General features: G+C 28.6%; 1 protein-coding gene across 9 annotated transcripts in view; it reads right to left on the bottom strand.

The window, feature by feature from the left end:
* Positions 1-1394: 1394 nt before the first annotated feature.
* The window catches only part of sqd (RNA-binding protein squid), a 43270-nt gene continuing 24615 nt past the window's right edge, over positions 1395-20049 (bottom strand). The window contains exons 6-11 of one of the 9 annotated variants that reach the window (XM_075361286.1): positions 19127-19220; positions 17066-17110; positions 15612-15722; positions 13084-13158; positions 5409-5531; positions 1395-1924 (exon numbers count right to left, since the gene is read on the bottom strand). In XM_075361286.1, coding sequence (XP_075217401.1) covers positions 5467-5531; positions 13084-13158; positions 15612-15722; positions 17066-17110; positions 19127-19220 — 390 coding nt within the window. In that variant the 3' untranslated portion in view covers positions 1395-1924; positions 5409-5466. Of the gene's footprint in view, positions 1925-5408; positions 5532-13083; positions 13159-15611; positions 15726-17065; positions 17111-19126; positions 19221-20049 lie in introns of all 9 variants that reach the window. The other 8 variants (XM_075361285.1, XM_075361289.1, XM_075361288.1 and 5 more) reach the window with 8 other exon arrangements.

Raw genomic sequence — 20049 nt, forward strand, 5'->3', positions numbered from 1 at the left:
TGAATAGGTTTATTATTACAAATTTTCATGAAAATCAATTTTTGAAAGAATTCTGGGGTTACTTCTAGAATACTCTACTTTAAATTAAACAATGGACACTACATATCTTGGGCTTTTGTGAACAATTCTTAAATTACAACACATGTTCATAAAGTAAGGGCTGTCAGCTTATATTTAAACATTAGCAAGGCTGAATAGTTTCACACATGCAGGGCCATTTATCAGCTATTTACAAAACCACTTCAGTTGTTTTGACAACTTTGCGATGATGAACACATATCGCAATATCCGCGACAATAGTTTCTCCCGCCAGTTGTGAAGTGTTTGTGCTGTGACTCGAATTTGTATGCAAAAGGATATTCAGCTGCTGAAATTCATAGGGTGTTGTGCCTAGTGTATGGACCACAGTAATGAGTGAAGAAAAGGTTACTTAAGACAATGGTATCGAGATTTTAAAAATGGTGGCACAAATGTGAATGAAAAGGGCGGAGTGGCAGGCCCGGGGATTTAGACTGATGAAATCAATGAACAAGTAAACTGAAAACCGCAATGTGATCGGTGAATGCCGATTAGTGCTCTGTCTGATGAATTTCAGCATGTTGGACGCACCCAATTCACACCTACACATACGTTGGACATATTCAATCTACACAATTGTCACAGAAAGGTCAGATATCACGACATGTGTGCAAGGTGGTTACCGAAAATGCTAACAGACTGACATAAAGAGCAACGAATGTGCCGTGGACAAGCAATTTTGGACTGCCATTGATAAGACAGAGATGATTAGTTTTCCCATATTGTTATGGGTGACAAGTGGATATCCTACACTAATGCAGAATCTAAACAGGGTTAAGATGGAGGAACAATGAAATTAGTATTTTTTTTTCATCTCTGTGTAAACAAGGTATCAACATGCTATTACACCATTTCTGGTGTAATTTTCTTGTAAATATGTAAAAACCACTTTCTAATTTTTTTAAATCTTCCTTGAAGGGGTGAAGAAAGGTAAAAAAAAGTTTTTCATATGATCTAATAACAACTTTCTTGTTTTTTTAATTTACTTGTTTTAAGGGATACGATTGTATATAGCATGGCATTTCAACCAACACCGCCATTGTTACTGTATGTATGAAGCAAATGGCTGCCTTCACATTACTTTGACTTAAATTTAAAAAATAAATGAGACCGGAAACAAGTATAGGGCGGGTGAAGCTGCAATAGGGAGGGATGCTAGTGAGTGTGTGTAAAAAAAATATTACTACTACCTTTTGAGTATTACAAAAATGTTCATTTACATATTAATATGCTGTGAATTTTCTCGAATTCAATTCAATTAAGTCAAATATCTACAATTGAATTTTCTGGTTGGATAAGAAAATAAAACGCATTACTGAAAAAAATGGACGTTTAATTAAAAATAATTAAGAGGTACAGATAATACACAATGATCAATAGGAGTTGGAAATACACCACACATTATGTACAGCATATTCTAACAATAATTCTATATTCCATTGTAGCGTTAATCTTTCTGATATCTTCAGAGCTACAACCATTACAATTACATTTTATAAAATTATAAGAGACAATCACAATTGTACTTAAAATTCTTTAGTAATAAAAACTAAACAACACAAATTAATAAATGACAAATAATTATAACTAATAATAAATATACAAGTTCAATTGTCCCACAGTACTTTCTGTAGCAACTGATTATGATGAAGCCACATTGCTGTTCACATATATAAAATTAAATTATAAATGCACGGAATGATGATGATAATGTATACAAATATGTATATGAATTGACTCAACAATGAAATGAATATGAATGGTTTTTCAACTTTCACTTGTGATTCGGTGATAATGATAATACACTAACTTCCATTCTCGCTTCCACTTTCACATCAACGATTTCCTGAAACATAAAGAAATCTAATATAATGTTTGATTTTGTAACAAACTAAAAATTCTTAACCTAAATGAAAAAAAAAATATCAATACAATGGTGAATCACTGTTTCAATGCGAAAAATCATTGATTTATAAAATATTTATTTAGATAACTACTTTTCGATTATGTAAAATTCACAAGCAACTAGAATAAATGATAACCCAAGTTATATTAACCCGTATTCTGAGTGGAACATTTAAAAAACTTCATAAAAATTTATTTTAAACTTTTAACTACTCTACATTTACTAAAACTTATCTAAGCAAAATTGCTAACATTTCATACATGAACGGATGAAGTAGTTAAAAACTGCAGCAGTTAATATTAATTCACATATTATGAGATCTTTGGGAGATCTCTTTAGGAAGCTACGGGAAATAATTTTTAAATAAAAAAGCAATTTTAAAAAACCAGGAAATATAACAACAAGATTTGAATTAGGTCACACATTTTATATCGAGTGGCAGTTTCATAAAACCTTGTTTCAAAAAAATTTTTATTGACATTCAACACTACAAATACAAAAATGTCTGGGAAGAATAGTTTCATAACTGTGAAGATTAGTCTCTATGAAAACAAGTCTTATTTTATTTCAACGTGCACATTTTATAAATTAGAAAAATGTTTTTTAACTTTTAAATTTGTTATCATTTGTAAAAATAAAAAAATTTTCCAGCTTTACTGTGCTTAGAAATAACTTTGAAGCAGATGCACGATTAACATTAATTTGAAAAAAATTTTAATTGTCTGTTACCAATACAATTATTATTAAGTAACAGTGTCTAAAAGTATTAAGAAGAACAGTGCACCTAACCATGCACAAACTGTTTACATACATACACATATTTTCAACTACAGTAAGCAAGTTCTGTGTAGATTCTAAGCATTACAAAACAGTAACAAAATAAATGACTTCATACACTAATAAATTCAGAAGGCAGTTAAATTTGACTAGCAATTGTTAGATGTCAAGTTAATCAATTGCACAACATTCTTTAAATAAATAAGAGCCAATATTTGAATGCCACCTACAGATCCACTGTTGACACTGGCTGTTACCTTCAAAGTAACGGACAGGCTCCACACGTCTGACCATTGCAATATGATTATTTAATCAATAAGTTCATATTTTTTTGTCTTATACATTAAACAGGTTTCAATTATCATCAGCATATCTCTTTGGGATAAGAATGAAATTAATTTAATTGATTATGAAAAGATAAGAATATTTTAATTAATATTTATTTACTTAATGCAATTACTTAAAAGCCCTTGAAAGCAGTAATGAAATGCAAAAATAAAATTATACACAATATCTGTCTATATTATCCCCAAAAAACTTTTCAGTGAATTACACCATTATACCTACATACACAAACACCAGTTTTGTTACATACCACTAGGGGATACATTTCTAATACTTAAAAAAGGACTACAATATATTAGTAACAAAAATCCTGATTTCTATGTATATTTCCAACCACTTCTCAACTAACAGTAATCTTTATACCAGTTTATAAAATTTGGAATTTTATACTTTTCAGTAAATTAATTCATATCTAACATAAATGGAAAATTGTTAATTACAGTATAAAAATAATCACTTTCTTTATTCAATGGCTGTAAAACACTGTCACTTTTGTTTAAATGGTAGTGAACTGGTTTAACAAATTCAATATTTTGATTTACATCACTTATGGAAGATTGTAATGAACTTTCACTTGTGACCCCTAATTTTAATCCAATTCATCATTTAACCCCCTCCCCTTCACTGCAAATTTCTTATTCCTGTCATGCTTTCTAATAATGTGTTGTGAAACCTTCAGTCATATGAATTTCTTAATATTGCCAAAACTGTGGAGAGGGACCAAATAGCTTTGTCAATCCCTAAACTTCATATAGTCTTCATAAACTGACACCAAAGATTTATTCTAAATTATACAGTAATATAAAAAGAGGTGTGGTAAAGACAATATTGCCTTAGGTTTAAAATAAATCACAAGTTCTTGAGAATTTGATCCACCTTGCCTTGCTTTCATCTACCTACCCTAAACACATTTCTCAAGATTTCAAGGAACCTTTTTCCCATATTCTTTGGTAGATTTCTATTAATTATTTGAATTTGTCATAATGCTGATATGAAGAAAGTTTTCATGTGAGAAAAAACTAAAAATATATCCCTCCAACCCCTACAAAAATGAACTTTTCAATTAAGAGAAAAAATAATTTTTAAAGGCAACTCTTACCTTCCAGTTTATTTCTTTAAATCAAAATAAGATATTAAAATAAAACTAGCGGTATACTTGCTTGGCATTTTATAAACAATATAAGATTATATAACAAATTGAACTACGGATTATTATTGAAACAGAAAATTAATATATAAATAATACTACCCACCCCCCCACACAAATGAGAAAGATTACAATTCAGACAGTACACATCTAATAACATGTATCAGTCAAGAAATTTTTTTGACACCTAAAAGGACTGAATAGCAAATACTTATTAATGAATATCATAAATACATGTCTATAGAAAGGCTTTCTGAAATTAACTTACAAAATGAAGTTTTCACATCAGGAGATAGGACTGTCGTGTTAATGAAAGGTTCTTGAAAATTGTTTTACGTACAACTAGGAATTGACAATGGCCAAAAATAATTGATATACAAAACACTGATGCACACTTGCTAATTTAATACTATTAACCATTGCAGTAAGGATAAAATCTATGCACACTAAACCAAATTAGTAAATGTACTATAGTACTCTAAATAAGACACGTTCATTTAATGCAAACTCAAGGAATGGGACAGGACATCAAGAATATGTTACCTTCAATAAACTTTAATAATCTGAAATTTTTATGTCCAAAGGAATGCAATTTCATTTTAAAATATTTTTTTTTTAACATATGGTGTATATACATCTTCCCATTACATTTTACACAAACAATAAAAAAAAAAATGAATATTTCCCTTCAATACTGTAAGTTAGTAATATTTGAAAATAAGTTAGCAGAGAAGTCACATGCAATAACGGACAATGCTTCCTTCCACTTTTTCAATATGTGCTGGACTAGACCACATCTTTTATTTTACTCAATCCTACTGCAATTAAAAAAATTGTTAATATAGATGAGAAAACTATTAAACGTATGTAAAAAGGATATAAGCCACTCAGCAGACTTTCACTTTTAAGCTTAAAACGTTTAACTTTGAGATTATCAAGGTGAACGTAAATATCCTTTATGAAATTAGTTTCCTTTGACAAAACATTCATTCAAATAAAACACAATAATTATAAATATTAACAAACACTCTATTCTTTGCCAACTAACAGTTAATTTTCTATTATTCTTGTCACTGCTCTAAGATTAGCAGTCATTCGCGACATACTAAGTAATTTGACCGATAGTCAAAGAAATAGGCAGATGGGCAAACTCACCAAAGACAATTAAAGAAGACATTCAAGATAGGATGAAATGAGGTGATAATTGCTTATCTTAATAAGGAGCATGCCTTTGACCTCGGCCTCCACCCCTTTGTTTGCCTCCGCCATAACCACTGCCTGCAATTAAACAACAATCAAATTTAAACTAACAGACTGAATTATTTTAAACTACGCCTACGGTATTATTACAATACTTTGTTACAAATTAACTATAAAATTAATACGATCTACTTCAAAACAAAACGCAAAAAATAACAAAAAATACAATTAGTAAAACAAAGAATAGAACGAAAAGAGTTGATGTGTAATACCAACACCAGGAAGGAATACATTTACGTGCAGTAAAATTTTGAACCAAAGCACTATTAAAAAAATAAAAATGCTGCATTAAAAAATTACAATAAACTTTACTTCAACAGATTACATCAGCTTCTTTCTGACAAAAACACTAATACATGCAAAAAATAAAATAAGATAAAAGCTATTTAAATTAATAAGTAGTATTAATTTTTATTATAAATAAAATAATATTTAAGGTTCAAGTCATTTATTTACATCCACTTTAACAACATTAAGATGACACAAAATTTTATCACTAATTTATTAATAAAGAAACTTGCTTAAAACAAAAGTGAGCCACTACACACAAAAACAGCTTCAAGTAATGATCTTCATTTAAAATCTTTTTACAAACACATTTTTTTCATTTTCAACATGTAATAACTTTAAATTATAGCACTCATTGCAAAACCAAAGGAACAAAAGCTGAAGTACCAAAATAATGACTAAAGGACTGGTAAATAATAAATATCTTCAAGATTGATTAAAACTGCAAATGATTTTAATATTATGAAATTTTAGATTAAAACTGTGCAAATACTACTAAGTTATAAGCTCTATATCGATTAATTTTCACATTAACGCCATTCACACATAATAACATTTTTTATCATAACATGCATCCATCGTTGAAAATTACAACTACAAAAAAAACATATTCTGAATGTAATTGCAATCATGATAATGAAGTGCTCGAAGTTGAACAAAAACTCTTTTATACTGTTAACAGTACTCAGACTCTCCGGTCTATCTGACCACCATACATTCAAAAAATAAGGCATATCAAATAGTAATTTATTAACTAAATAGAAAAACAAAAAAAATTCCAGTTACAAAAAATAAAAAAAATTAGTAACAAAAATTCCAGTTCTTTTAAAAAATAATAGGTTTATTACTTCTGATCAACTTTTACTTCATGCTCACAAGGTGGAAATAAATTGCAAATTAAAAATTACCTATATTCTGAAACTTTTAAATGTTCAGAATATTTGGCTCATCAGGAATGTGCTTATTATAATACTAATAACATCAAATTCTTTAGCAGATATCACCACACACAAATCAACAACTATGTTGAATGCAAATATAGTGTGACAATTACTTAAGTGATATTTAATACAAGCAAAAAGGTTATTTAAAAATAGTAATAAAAAATATTTTTTGTTACCAGATATAGAATTACAAATCAGAATGAGAAAAAAATAATTTGTTTTATATAAGTAATATGTAGCTGGTATGTTTTAATTTGACGTTCTTATTACAATGAATTACAAAGGGCATTAGAAAAAAGTTTTGCAATACGACTTTTTTTTTTTTTTGTCTCAGCCATAGGCATCTCCTAAACTCTGAACACCTTGTTCTAAGCCTTGGTCAGGACATCATAATATAGCCAAGTTTTCTCACCTGTCATAACATTATTAACAAGATTTCCAATTTTCAAATTTTTTCTGCATTTCATAGCACTATGAAACAGACAAGCATCTGACCATCAATCAAGTTAAAGGGCACATAAAGGGAGTAAAAAGGTATCTTTGATGGTGATCTTGCAGAACAGCACGAACTGCTGATGCAATAATTCACAAGGGCATCTATTTGGTGGTAGGTTGACCTGATCTTGGAGCATACTCACAGACAAAATTGTAGTGCAAAATTGTCTGGTATTTTTCTAACACAGCTAAACAAGCTAACTTGTTTCAAGTTAGTAAATGGATCACAGGTGGTTGCCTGCAATTCTTTTGAACAGTATTCCAGAATATAATTTTCTAATAAAATTATATTTAACAAAGTATGTGAAATACCTTATACACTAAAGTTAAAAGTAACATTTTTTTTTTTAATAAATATATTTTCAATTAATTTTATAATTTTAAATTATGGCCAAGCATTTGAACTTCATGAAAAAATTTAATTCCAATGAACAAAATTTCTTTCCAGGTGTTTTTCTGAAACCCACCAGGTTGGTCTAGTGGTGAACACGTCTTCTCAAATCAGCTGATTTGGAAGCCGAGGGTTCCAGCGTTCAAGTCCTAGTAAAGCCAGTTATTTTTACATGGATTTGAATGCTAGATCGTGGATACCGGGTTCTTTTGTGGTTGGGTTTCAATTAACCACACATCTCAGGATTGGTCGAACTGAGAATGTACAAGACTACACTTCATTTACACTCATACATATCATCCTCATTCATCCTCTTTTAAGTATATCTAAACGGTAGTTACCGGAGGCTAAACAGGAAAAAGAAAGAAGAAAATGTGTTTTTCTGAAGGACAAAAGTTTTAAAATTTCTTAATTATTTCATGATATATGAACAATCTATTAAGTGTTATTTTTTTGATTAAGACGACACTGCCTACAAGGATGTGGAAACAAGACATGGTCGATTGATGGTGTCAGATTTTTGTGTTTATTGTCATAAACATTTAAAGTTGGGTTAAGATGTAATGTTTAGACACCATTATAAATATAATAAACTCATCAGTATAATTCAGAAATTATTTCGATTTCCATTTATTAATCACAGGGTACATAACTAGCAGCTAATAAAAGTAAATTATGAATCATTTTGCTTATCTTGATACAAAATTAACTTACACGTGGCCAGGCTTACATAGCCAGATATAAACAAATTATGCTTGCTTGTGACTCAATTACATCTGGCACTAATTTTACATTAAACATACACACATATATGCATGCATACATAATCTCATACATACATATTATATATGCAGTTTGTAAAAATGGATTATATATGTTTTTATTATGAATGAATACTTTGATTTCGTAGTGAATCAAGTCATAATCTTTGTGTAAGTGAAACTCTGTAATTCAGGTAAAAGGTATATTAAAAAAAGTAGCAGAATCTAAGACCTTCCACAATATTGATTGCAACTGTTAGAAAGAAAGAAAAAAAAGAGAGAAAGAATGTAATATCAATTAAGTGAAAATGAAAGGTGTGAAAACAATTTAGTGCTTTCAAAACTTGGCTGATTTTGGCAAGTAGAAGGGTTATTTATGTGAACAGATCCACCATGCTTCTGCAAAAGCATATAAAGATAGATCTAAAAATTCAAAATAAAGCAAAAATCTGTATTACATTCAAAAACAAGACTAAACAGTCCAAATCTGTAAAATATTCTTTTTGTGCAATTTTATGATTAGTGATGGTAAGATGATTGATTCACATTTCAAAAAAATTAAGGAATGCTATATCCCCTGGAAAAGATTTGAGGGGTAAACATATAGCTCCTCTAAAAATGGCCTCTGGGCAAAGGCAAGAACAATTAGTAATAAATCAGATCAGCTTTTTTCCAGCTTACCAGTCATCATTACACATTGCAAAAAAGATTTGAACAGAAAATAACCTCAATCCTGATTTAAATATAAGAAAAATGTATGATCTCTAGGAAGTATGATATATAAACCTTGAAGTTAATCCTGTTATTTTTACAATTATATTTTTAATAACGAATACAATTTACATTCACTGCTCCCCTAAAAGACACCTGTAAATATTCTGATGGGTGTAAACATTTACTGAATGTAGAAAATCATGAGAAAATATCTTATTAATCACAAACACTCTTACTTCATAAATGCTGGAAAAACTTAATTCTGATGGCAAGAAGGCAAAAAGTAATCCTGATATAATGTATCTCATAACAATCAACTTACAGAAAGCTTTGATTTTCCCAAAACTGTGTCTGAAGCATATTACTGTAGGAATGTCTATTGTTTCAACTTAGGCATTCATGATGTGGCCAAATAGCATATAAATATGTTTGGGATAAAACTATTGCCTCAAGAAGCTTTAGAAGAAGATTTCTTCTTGTCTTACAATGCATACTAAAGCAAATAGGTTTCTGTGCAAACAGAAGAACTTCGAGAACCTATTACCAAAAGGAAAAAATATATTGAAGGTAATGAAGTAAACTGGCTGAACAACCAATGGCTTCAGTTAAGAAAACAAATCATTTTCATTTTTTTTATATTCATTAAATGAATGAACAGAATTTTGCGAGATTAATATCATACTGTATAGAAAGGGTCACTAAACCATTTAAATAACATAATTCAGGAGCAACTATATAATGGTAAATGAATAATTAATTATTTTAAGAAAAGAGGCGTTTTATATTTATAGAAGTACATTATTCCCCCAATACACCATGCATATTTTTTAAAAACATTGAAAGCTCTAAGAAGTTGAAGATTTTGGATAGCTGATAGAAGTTGAAGGATAGGATGGAGAAGATGCAGTAGTGGTGGAGGAATTAAATGGTCGCAACAAATTTTTCGGTAGTTATTTGTAATTTTTAACATTTAAAAAACTTTCTATTAATAATTCTACTCTTTGAACAATTAAGAAAAATTTGTACTTTTCAATGAAATATTCTATTATTGCAGCTGTTCATCAGAGCTTACAAACATAATGGTGTAAGTCAACAACAATTAAATCCCAATTTAGAACATAATTTCAATTTTTTATAAATAAAGATTATCAAACTTTTTTGTTTTTATTGGCATCTATGCACTTTTAAGTGTTATAGAACAATTCTTGATTTTTATAAAATCATAATTATCAGTTGTGGAAAATTTTAGCTTTGTGACTTACACCACTATGAATCCAAACAGCTCATATATTAAAAAAAGTATTGTATAAAATTGCTTTTAATTGCCATGATAAAAAATTGAATTTTTTTTACTACACTTTTTAATACCCATCCGTCAAGAAGGGATTGATAAAGCAGTTGTAACCAGTCTCCATAACTTCACTGCAATTAAATTCATTCCACAAAAAGAAATAAAAAAGATACAATTCTCAAAAGCAATGATTTTAAAAATTAGCCCTAGTTAAAAACTTTAACTTTTTTAAATGAAAAACAAAGATGCACATCCCAACCCTGCAGAGGGAGACACCCACCAAGATGCATAGGAGGGAAATAATAAAAGCCCTTAATTTATATGCACTACTAAGACAAATATTTTAATAGCAGCCATATATACAAATATGGACAGTTTTCACAATTTTCAAATTACAAATAAAATTATATTTCTGATGCCAATTTGATATAATAAAAATAGCTTTAATTCCTAAAGTATTTTTCTTTGTACATTCATATAAGTAATAGTAGATCACTAAAACTTACCAGCAACTGTAAACAAGGAACATCAAAATAATGAATATAACTTGTCTTAATTTAAATCATTTCATAAATATAGAGAAGTTGCTGCCTATAACGTGAATTTAATGAATTAACAATTGCCAGAACTACATCTTGTACATAAGAAATGAACTACTGTTGTATAAGGAAACTACTGTCTGTTGACAAATAGCCCATTCCAACATATGCAATTTAAAACAATCAGGGGTTTTAATTTACCGCATGGCTAATGCACGGTTTAATATCTGTATTATAAAGCAGTAACTTTATAAAACACAGCCATCCTACAACCAAAACCAATGCTACTATCAGGCTGGTGTGTACATGTCTTCATTACCCATTCCTTTTTTTTGAAAATTTCCAAAAACTATCAAAATCATATATTAAAAGCATTAACACTGCAAACATACTTAATTTTTTACTTAAACTGAAAGAAGTCGATGACCCTAAACCATATAAAGCATGCACTTAAATTTTTTAGTAGGTCTGTTAACAATTTTTTAACATAAATTACAGTAAAACCTGAATTAACAGAATTTCACAAGACATTTTCCAATAAATTATGATACGTCGCTAAAAGAACAAGTTAATTTGTTTTATGTAGATATTTATGGTATGCAACAATTAAGACTATCTATATAATAGTAAATATTCACATAATAAATTCTGGTAAAAGCTTCGCTTTCTGGTACATTGAAAATAAACAAAGATTCAAAAAACTTTTTTGAGTTATACTGTATTAACTTTCTGATCTCAGATTTAAATAAAGCAGATCAGCTAATGTTTTTCTTTCCTGATGCTAACGCAACATCTGGATTTCTCACTTTTTCAGTGGTTCATTGAAATTTACAGATACTTCGTAATAAGGCAACCTTTTTCTTAGCTCAATTAGCTCAATTCAAAATTGTAATATGATCTAGACAATTTTTTGGGAAACCCACAATGCATTTCCTTATAAGAATACAAGAACTGTACAGCAATGCTTCTAATGCTAAAAGCTAGGTTTCCCCACACAAAAAAGCATTAAAATTAAGAATACACCATCACAACCAATAAACAGAGAACAGAATTTAAAAAACTTTTCAGATCAAAAATAATTGCAATGTGTCCTATACACTAAATATTCTTTAATCCATTAATAAAGTATTTATGTAACTTCACATCATCTTTGGTATTCAATAAACTACTTATTTCAAAGATTACAGATAGACCTGAATGCTGCTTTTGTTTTTCTAAACTACTAGACCCTAATAGGAAAAGCAATGTTGCAGAGTGAAACCCCAGGCCTACTACGCCTTTTTAAAAAAAAAATTGTTAAGTTAATGCAGTTTTAAAATTACAATTCTTATTTAATTTATTGAAAGCAATCTTTATAACAGAAATTTAATTTATTTATAAAATGTATAAGTATGTTAACTTGTTAATTAACGGTGGAATATTACTGTAATTTACTGAATGTCACTTCAATCTTAATTTGAAGTCAATTGTCATCATTTTTCTTTCTACGAGCAGCATTTACAAACACTTGGCAATTCTCAATTATTTTCAAAAGAAATTCCAAGAATGTAGTATTCTGGAAATGCAGCCTGAAAGTAATTTTGGCATTTTCAACTGTTTTAGTTATCACTTTCACAATCAGCAATATTTTGGAAGTTTACTATAGAATTGGAATTTGTAGTTTAAACAAAAATAACTGACAATTTCAATTAAAAGAATTTGTTGCCTGCGACTTTTATAGTACTTTAATAAAAAAATATTAGTTGATAAATAATTAGTGTAAATAAAATAAACTAAAGGAAAATTCTGTACATAAATTAAAAATTTTGATTATACTCCTATATAGATTAACTCTGTTCTGTTACTAAATTGGCTAGGTTCTATTATTATAAGGAATTAAATTCATAAAACCACAAGAATTGTTTATTGTACAGGGATTCATTCTAAATCCCAAGTTCTGTTGAAACAGGTTTCACAATATTAACATTAGTAAATGGTTTTACTTCTTTAACTACCCTAGAGGCATTGAATACTGCTGAATTTTCCATACATACTGTGAATAAATGTGCTCTGAGTTTAGATACAGCAATAAAATATAAACATTAAACAAAGGACCACCAGTAAAAAATAATTAACTATTCCTCTGGTAAAATAAAATACTCTATTACCTTTCCCTCTGCCACCTCCTCTTCCACCAGCAGCATATCCAGCATCGTAACTGTTGCCATAACCACCATATCCATCTGAAAGATATAATTCAAAAAATTTGACAAAAATTAAATAAACTCCCTACTAAATCTTATTTAAAAATAAAGAATGCTGAAAATTATTTTAATACTTATATATTTCGACAGATAAAAAATTCTCAACTTTGTTACTGATTATTTTGGGGGACTTTGAAAAGATTATAAATTTCCCAAATAAATATAACAGAAAACTATGTTAAGAAACACCTATAATTTATTAATAAATAAATATAGGAAATCATATGAGACAGTTGCAACGTACTGTTTCTTCCTGAAACACAAGAAATTAGGTGAAAAGATAAAATGAAATTAGTAATAGAGGGTAATAATTGCTAGGACGAGTCCTAACAAAATGAAAAGGACATGAGCAAGTAATTAAAACTGCTAAGTCATAAATATGATTTTATGACTTTATAACAATAATTTCAATTGAATCATTAAAAGTATAAACATTATTCACTTAGAAAAAACAGTGTAGCCACAACATTGCTTCACCACCATGATTGCAAACTGATAACATTCCATTGTTCTACAATAAATAAAGTGGAATTTCTACAAGATTAAATTATGAAGCTTAAAGAAAAGGAAATATAGTTGTTATTATTAATGGAATACAGTGCGTCTGAAAAGTTCCCAAACTAAATTTCTGTAGTCTATTGAAGTAGCACCATCTCTTGGGCAACCAAAGAACTATGTAGTAAGATGTCCAACAAGTGTGTATTAAATTACATCACGTTTCATCACTCCAGTCTTGAGTTACATTCAGCTGTGTACGTACATTGTGTACATATGACCTTCTGTGAGCTTGCCACATGGAACAGAGAAAACACAATAAAATTTTGTGTTCGTTATCAAAAATCGTTTGTTGAAACTTATTCTATTACACAGCAAGCATTTGGTGATGAAGCTACATCTCGTACTATAACATACATGGTGGAAGAGGTTTTTAAAGATGGTAGTCGTTGGATGACTATGAACAAAGCAGGAGGCCATTAACAACTGTTCACAACAAAAACCTTGCCAAAATGCACGCACAACTGGTCAAACCATGAATTCTAAATTCTATTTGGAAGTAATGAAATGCCTGATGGATTGCATTCATTGAAACTGACCCAAATACCAGGATCCGGGCAGTTACTCTCTCTTGCACAACAATGTCTCACCATACATGTCAACAGTTTTAAAAACGTAATGTTGCAAATCAAATCAGTCTTATCACACCCACCCTATTCACCCAACTTGGCACCAGCAGACTATTCCTGAAACTCAAATTGAAGATGAAAAGCCGCTTTTTCAACGACATTCCAGCCATCCAAAGGGCTTGGCACAGAGTAGTTGAAGGTGATCCCACAAATTGATTTCTCCAGAGCATTTGACAGGCTCAACCAGTGCTGCAACAAGTGTATAACTAAAGGGTTCTGTGTAGAGGGCTGATAATAAATTGGTTTATCTTTAAATCTGTATTTTTATTTAATTTAGTGCTCAGGAACTTTTCAAACATACAGAGTAGAATCCAATACAGGCAAAAATAAATAAAGATATTTAATAGATACTAACAATTTTAAGATCAAAGATAAGCAATCTTTGAAGTTAGTAATACTACTACAAGCATTCTTATTCAAGATAACTTTTCTATTGTCATATAAAACTTTTCAGCATATTCAGACAGTTTAAAAGAAAATAGTTGCTCTAAAACGTTACTATAAAATAATTACCTATACTCAAGAGATTAGATCTTGCACATATTTATAGTTATGTGAATCATAAAAGTGATTTTAGATTAAAACTTGTATTTTTTAACGTTTTCTTTAACCAAAGAGCTTCCAAATTTAACATTCAGAGTATAAATGAAGTCATTTTCTTTGTGTATGGCACTTTGATCTTTTAAGCATATCGATGGCATATGTTGACAAATCAGTCATTACAAGTTTACAAATGCCAAACAATTGAAAGTTAAATTTTGTAGTTTGTGGTCGAATTAGATCCTGAAGACATAGTTTATGAAGTCAAGTTTATGATCAGTCATACTTCACCAGACGTACAGCCTCATTTATTATACTTTTAGTAAACTGCGTTTTAGAAAGTGTATGTAATTATCCAAAAACACATACACTCAACAGAGTATCATCTTGCAAACAGCAGCATAGACCCACAATGCACATATCAATACCTCCATGAAACAGAATTCTCAATCACTGGGCATTTATTTGTGAATTTCTTTATTTTCCTTAAATTTAGTGAATATTCATCTTTTTGTTACTAATTTAAAAAACTCAAATTTTTTATGAAATAAGACAATGCTAGTTACATTAAGCTTCTGCTGAACATATCTGACAATTTTGGTAAAATATGAATGATGATCCACAACCATTAACAAACAATCTTAAATTCAAGTAATAAAATTTATTAACCAAATTTTTTTTAATATCTTGCTTTATCTCCTTACTCACCGTAACCTCCATATCCACCATAACCTGAGTAATCATATCCACCATATCCACCTCCGTAATTACCATATCCACTACCATAGTAGTCACCATATCCACCTCCATAGCCACCACCTGCTAAAAAATGATCAGCCAATAAAATATCACTTAAGATATTTTGAGTATCATTTTAATACTACGAACTGGATCTCACAACTGATTTTTGTTTGGGCACCGCAAAGATTAAAAGCATCTTGTTATTACTATTTAAAGAGGCTTTAAACAGTTGAATAGACTTGAAGAAATGTACAGGACCTGATATTTATAACTTTATATTTAACTTAACGTGCACACCAGCTTATACATTTACGATTCACACATTACACAGCTTATACGTTTAGTCTTGAAACCTTGTGTTTTAATTAGGGGCTAAATGTTAAAACTCTAAATGGCTTTTGTAACCCTAATAAATAATCATAGCATGGTAAATGAAAAGACTATAGTCATCAATATAAGTCGTATTGTTGGTACAACAGATTTATAAAAATGCAAAACTATCAAATTTAACAGTATAACATATTCTTCACAATTCATCTTTATTATCTCTGTCCAAATAAGTATATAATAAGGGGATAAACATATTGCAGCCATTTATTGAGGGCTTGGTGTCTATACCTTGGCTGGCTCATTTTATAGTTTATGCTGTAAGACATTTTATTGGTTATTTTAACTATATGTTCCGGTTAACCTCAAACAGTACATACATATATAAAGCAAGAAAGTATAAGGCAAAATATGAAAATTTTATTAAGAATATGAAAGGCTTATTACATTTTATCTAGATCTACCGTTGGTATTAGATATTGATTTTGTTAAAAAATAGTTATTTAATAGCTTTAAATATCTTTATTTTTCTCATTAAATTACTATTTTATTTACACATTAATGGAAAAAAAAACAATGGTTAAAATAAATATCTACTTTTATCAAATAATTATAAGTGATAAGTTTGAAATGGTTAAGATTACATTCATTTTTAACTGAAAATGTCTAATAATTATACTTTTACAATTTTTTTTTTGTATCATTACTGAATCAGAAGTAACAATCATTAAATTTGAATGATTTAAAACAACACTAATATTTTAATATTAATTTGTTAAAACTATACAACTAAAAACTTTTTTTTAAATTTTAAGTCCATTTAAAACTAATCCACAAGTTATAAACAAGATGCAACACTGCTGAGACAAAAGCACAAGTTTTAAGCATAAAATGCAAATGGTTATTTATTAAAGTATTGATTTTGATGGGGATTCAGAACTTACTGTTAGTTAATTTATTTACTTTTATTATGGGGGAGAAGAAATAACTGGCTCTATTGTATTGTATATTGAAGTGCTTATGTATTACTCATTAACTTAAAAACAAAACACAACCATTAAAACATTCCCTTAAAAAAAGAAATTTATACCCACCGTAACTACCATATCCACCCTGTCCATAGCCACCCTGCCCAAAACCTAAAACAAAAAAGAACTCCATTAGCTACCTCTAATTGCCACTAACTACCAATTATACTTCAAAAAAAAACTAAAAATTACAAGTAAAGCAATCTTCAAATATTGAACCACAAAATAACAGTTATTTAATAGAGTATAACCCCAAAAATCATTTAAAGAATAATTAATAACTACTATTATACGCGAAGATAAACCACAGCTAACATATATACCTGCCATTGAATTGTAATCCAATTTACCTAAATACCAATCTACTAATTAATTGTACAACTTTAATGAAACAAAAATATAGTTTTTAAGTATAAATATATATATATATATATATATATATATCATACATACAATAATTTGCTACCTCACGCTAATCAGTAACCGAAATTTGCAAGATTTCTTTTTGTTATCAACATATGATTTGCTACAATGAAAATATCATTTACAATAACCTTAAAAGAAAGTTTATAATTATTTCTCTGATGGGGGGGGGGGAATGTACTTTTAAAACGTTTTTATGATTGAATAAAAAGTTCCAGTATAAAAATTCCAAAAAATCATACTTCAGTAGTAAGTCAAAATACAGGTAAATAACTTTATAGAATTTAATCATCCTTCACTTTATGAGAATTTTCTTTTTTTCTTTTTTTACTAAAATTAAATGTCTTGATAAGCTTAATAAAAATTAAGTGGAAAAGTGTTTTTTTTACAAAATCAATGGAACATTTCATGTACCTATTAAAGTTATTTAGAAAAAAAGGAATACAGCAAGATTAAAGAAAAATGGAAATAGGGTACGAATAGTAGAGGAAAAAATTAAATAACTTACTTTGAATAAAAAATACATTTTTATACAGCAGGTGCACATTTTTCAAATATATTAAAAATATATATTATTATTTACTTAATATAATAAATATTTATTAAATTTTAAAATGATATATTAAAAATTTATCTTAGTTTAATATCACTGATCATAGGATTAATTTTCCCTAAACATTAGTTTTTTTTTTATATTTTTCTTAAAATTTAAACATGTTCCCCTTTATAACAAAAGTTGTTAATTTTTGTTTTCCCCCTTTTTAACAAAAGTTGTTTAATTTTTGTTTTCAACAGTAGTACTTTATTTAAACAATAAAATATTTTACTTTCAACAGGCATTTAATTATGTATAAAACTTTTTTTTCATCTTTACTGCAATGTTCATTAGGATTATGACCTTCAGTCTTAACTTGTAAGTTTTTATACCACTATCACTTAATATTAGAATAATTTCATGAAAGTCATATACTATTTAAAATTAATAAAGATTTAATAGAATTAAAGCACAACGAAACATTTCCCAGTTGTAGGTTTAATTTAATTTTATTGAGGCTGCTCAATTTTCTAACCAAGTGAATAAAATTAAGAGTATCACCATACCACCAATAACACTAAAACATCTCTAGAATAATCAACAATACTGTAAATATGGACCACTGTTTACCTTATATTTACATATGTAACTAACTATACACGGGTAATGAGGGTAAAACTATTTTATTTCAGAGAATAACTTGAAAAAAGGTATTATATAAAATAGACAAGTGGAAATAGAACACAATAGTCTTGAAACAAGAGTATATTTTAGCAACATATGGATTATTTAGTAATATGAAACCAAATATATATATATAAAATTTAAAAAACTATTAAAACTTACTAAATAAAACTTGTTTTTCTCTAAAAAGCTGGACTAGTCCTGGAGAAAATGCATAGTTTTAAGTTATATTTCGTTTTATCAGATGCTTGGCCTTGTTTTTTAAATTTATGTATCTTCAAATAAATTTTAAGCAATAAATGTTTACTTCTATTTGTGTTTTCAATTAGAGGTGGCTATTGTGTTGAATGCAAAAATACTTTTTTATCCATGGAACTAAATTTCAGTGTTAAAAAATCAACCATAATCAAAAATACTTCCTACTCTTTTCAACTGAGCAGTTAAAACTACGTTATTTTTAATTGTAAAGTAAATTTTATTAATACCTCCTCTGCCTCGTCCACGGCCTCCTCGACTTCCTCTTCCACCTCTCATACCGGCCATACTGTCTGGTTTCGGCGTAGCTTTTTTCACATCAACCTGCAAGTTATGAAAAAAACAAATTGAATTTATTTACTGGATATTTGTTTTAATTCTCAGGGATTGCCAGGATATACGCCCATGATTTTGACACAAAAAATAAGGTTTAATTTATAATCATTAAAAGAGATATTTCACTATTATTTGTTTAGTATAAAGTAAATTTATTCAAAGCCTAAACATAGATTCACACGTACATCTTACTATTAAATGTCAAACGTTAGGTCAATGTGTCTACTTTATTTCTGAATACTTGTATAATGTGTAACACAGATACATTTAAAATTTTAAATTGCTAACTTTTAACAAAGTTTCTAAAATGATGATCACCAATGATTATTACCTTTTTACCAGAAGATTCTACAAACTTGGTTGTTTTTAAAAGAAAATTACAAATATCTTTTATTATATTACTTTTAATATAATACTGAATATAAATTTCTGAACAGAACATTTAAATTCCAACTGTTAAATCAACAGACTTGAAAGAAAACACTATCTTTTAATAGTTATTATAAAAAACCATTTAAGAAAATTTGTAAGAAAAAATGTCATGAATTCATCAGTCCAAGTTTCAAAAAGTTTTTGAGTTTCAAAAAGGTTGCTGTGCTCAAGCCTGCATAACTCTTACTACCTTTAAGTTGACATTTGAGGGCACTGTCTTCAGTGTCATTGTCATCAGAAGACAATTTTTTAAGATTGAAACTGCAACAGGCTTGGCATTTTTCATACCCTCAAAAGAAAAAACAAGTGTAGGAACTACTCTGATTACAACTAAAGTTAGTTATTAATAAGTTTATTAACTGTTTAGCATTTAGTGTTAAGACAG

The sequence above is a fragment of the Lycorma delicatula genome, chromosome 3 (assembly GCF_047948215.1).
Source record: "Lycorma delicatula isolate Av1 chromosome 3, ASM4794821v1, whole genome shotgun sequence".
Classification (NCBI taxonomy): Eukaryota; Metazoa; Arthropoda; class Insecta; order Hemiptera; family Fulgoridae; genus Lycorma; species Lycorma delicatula.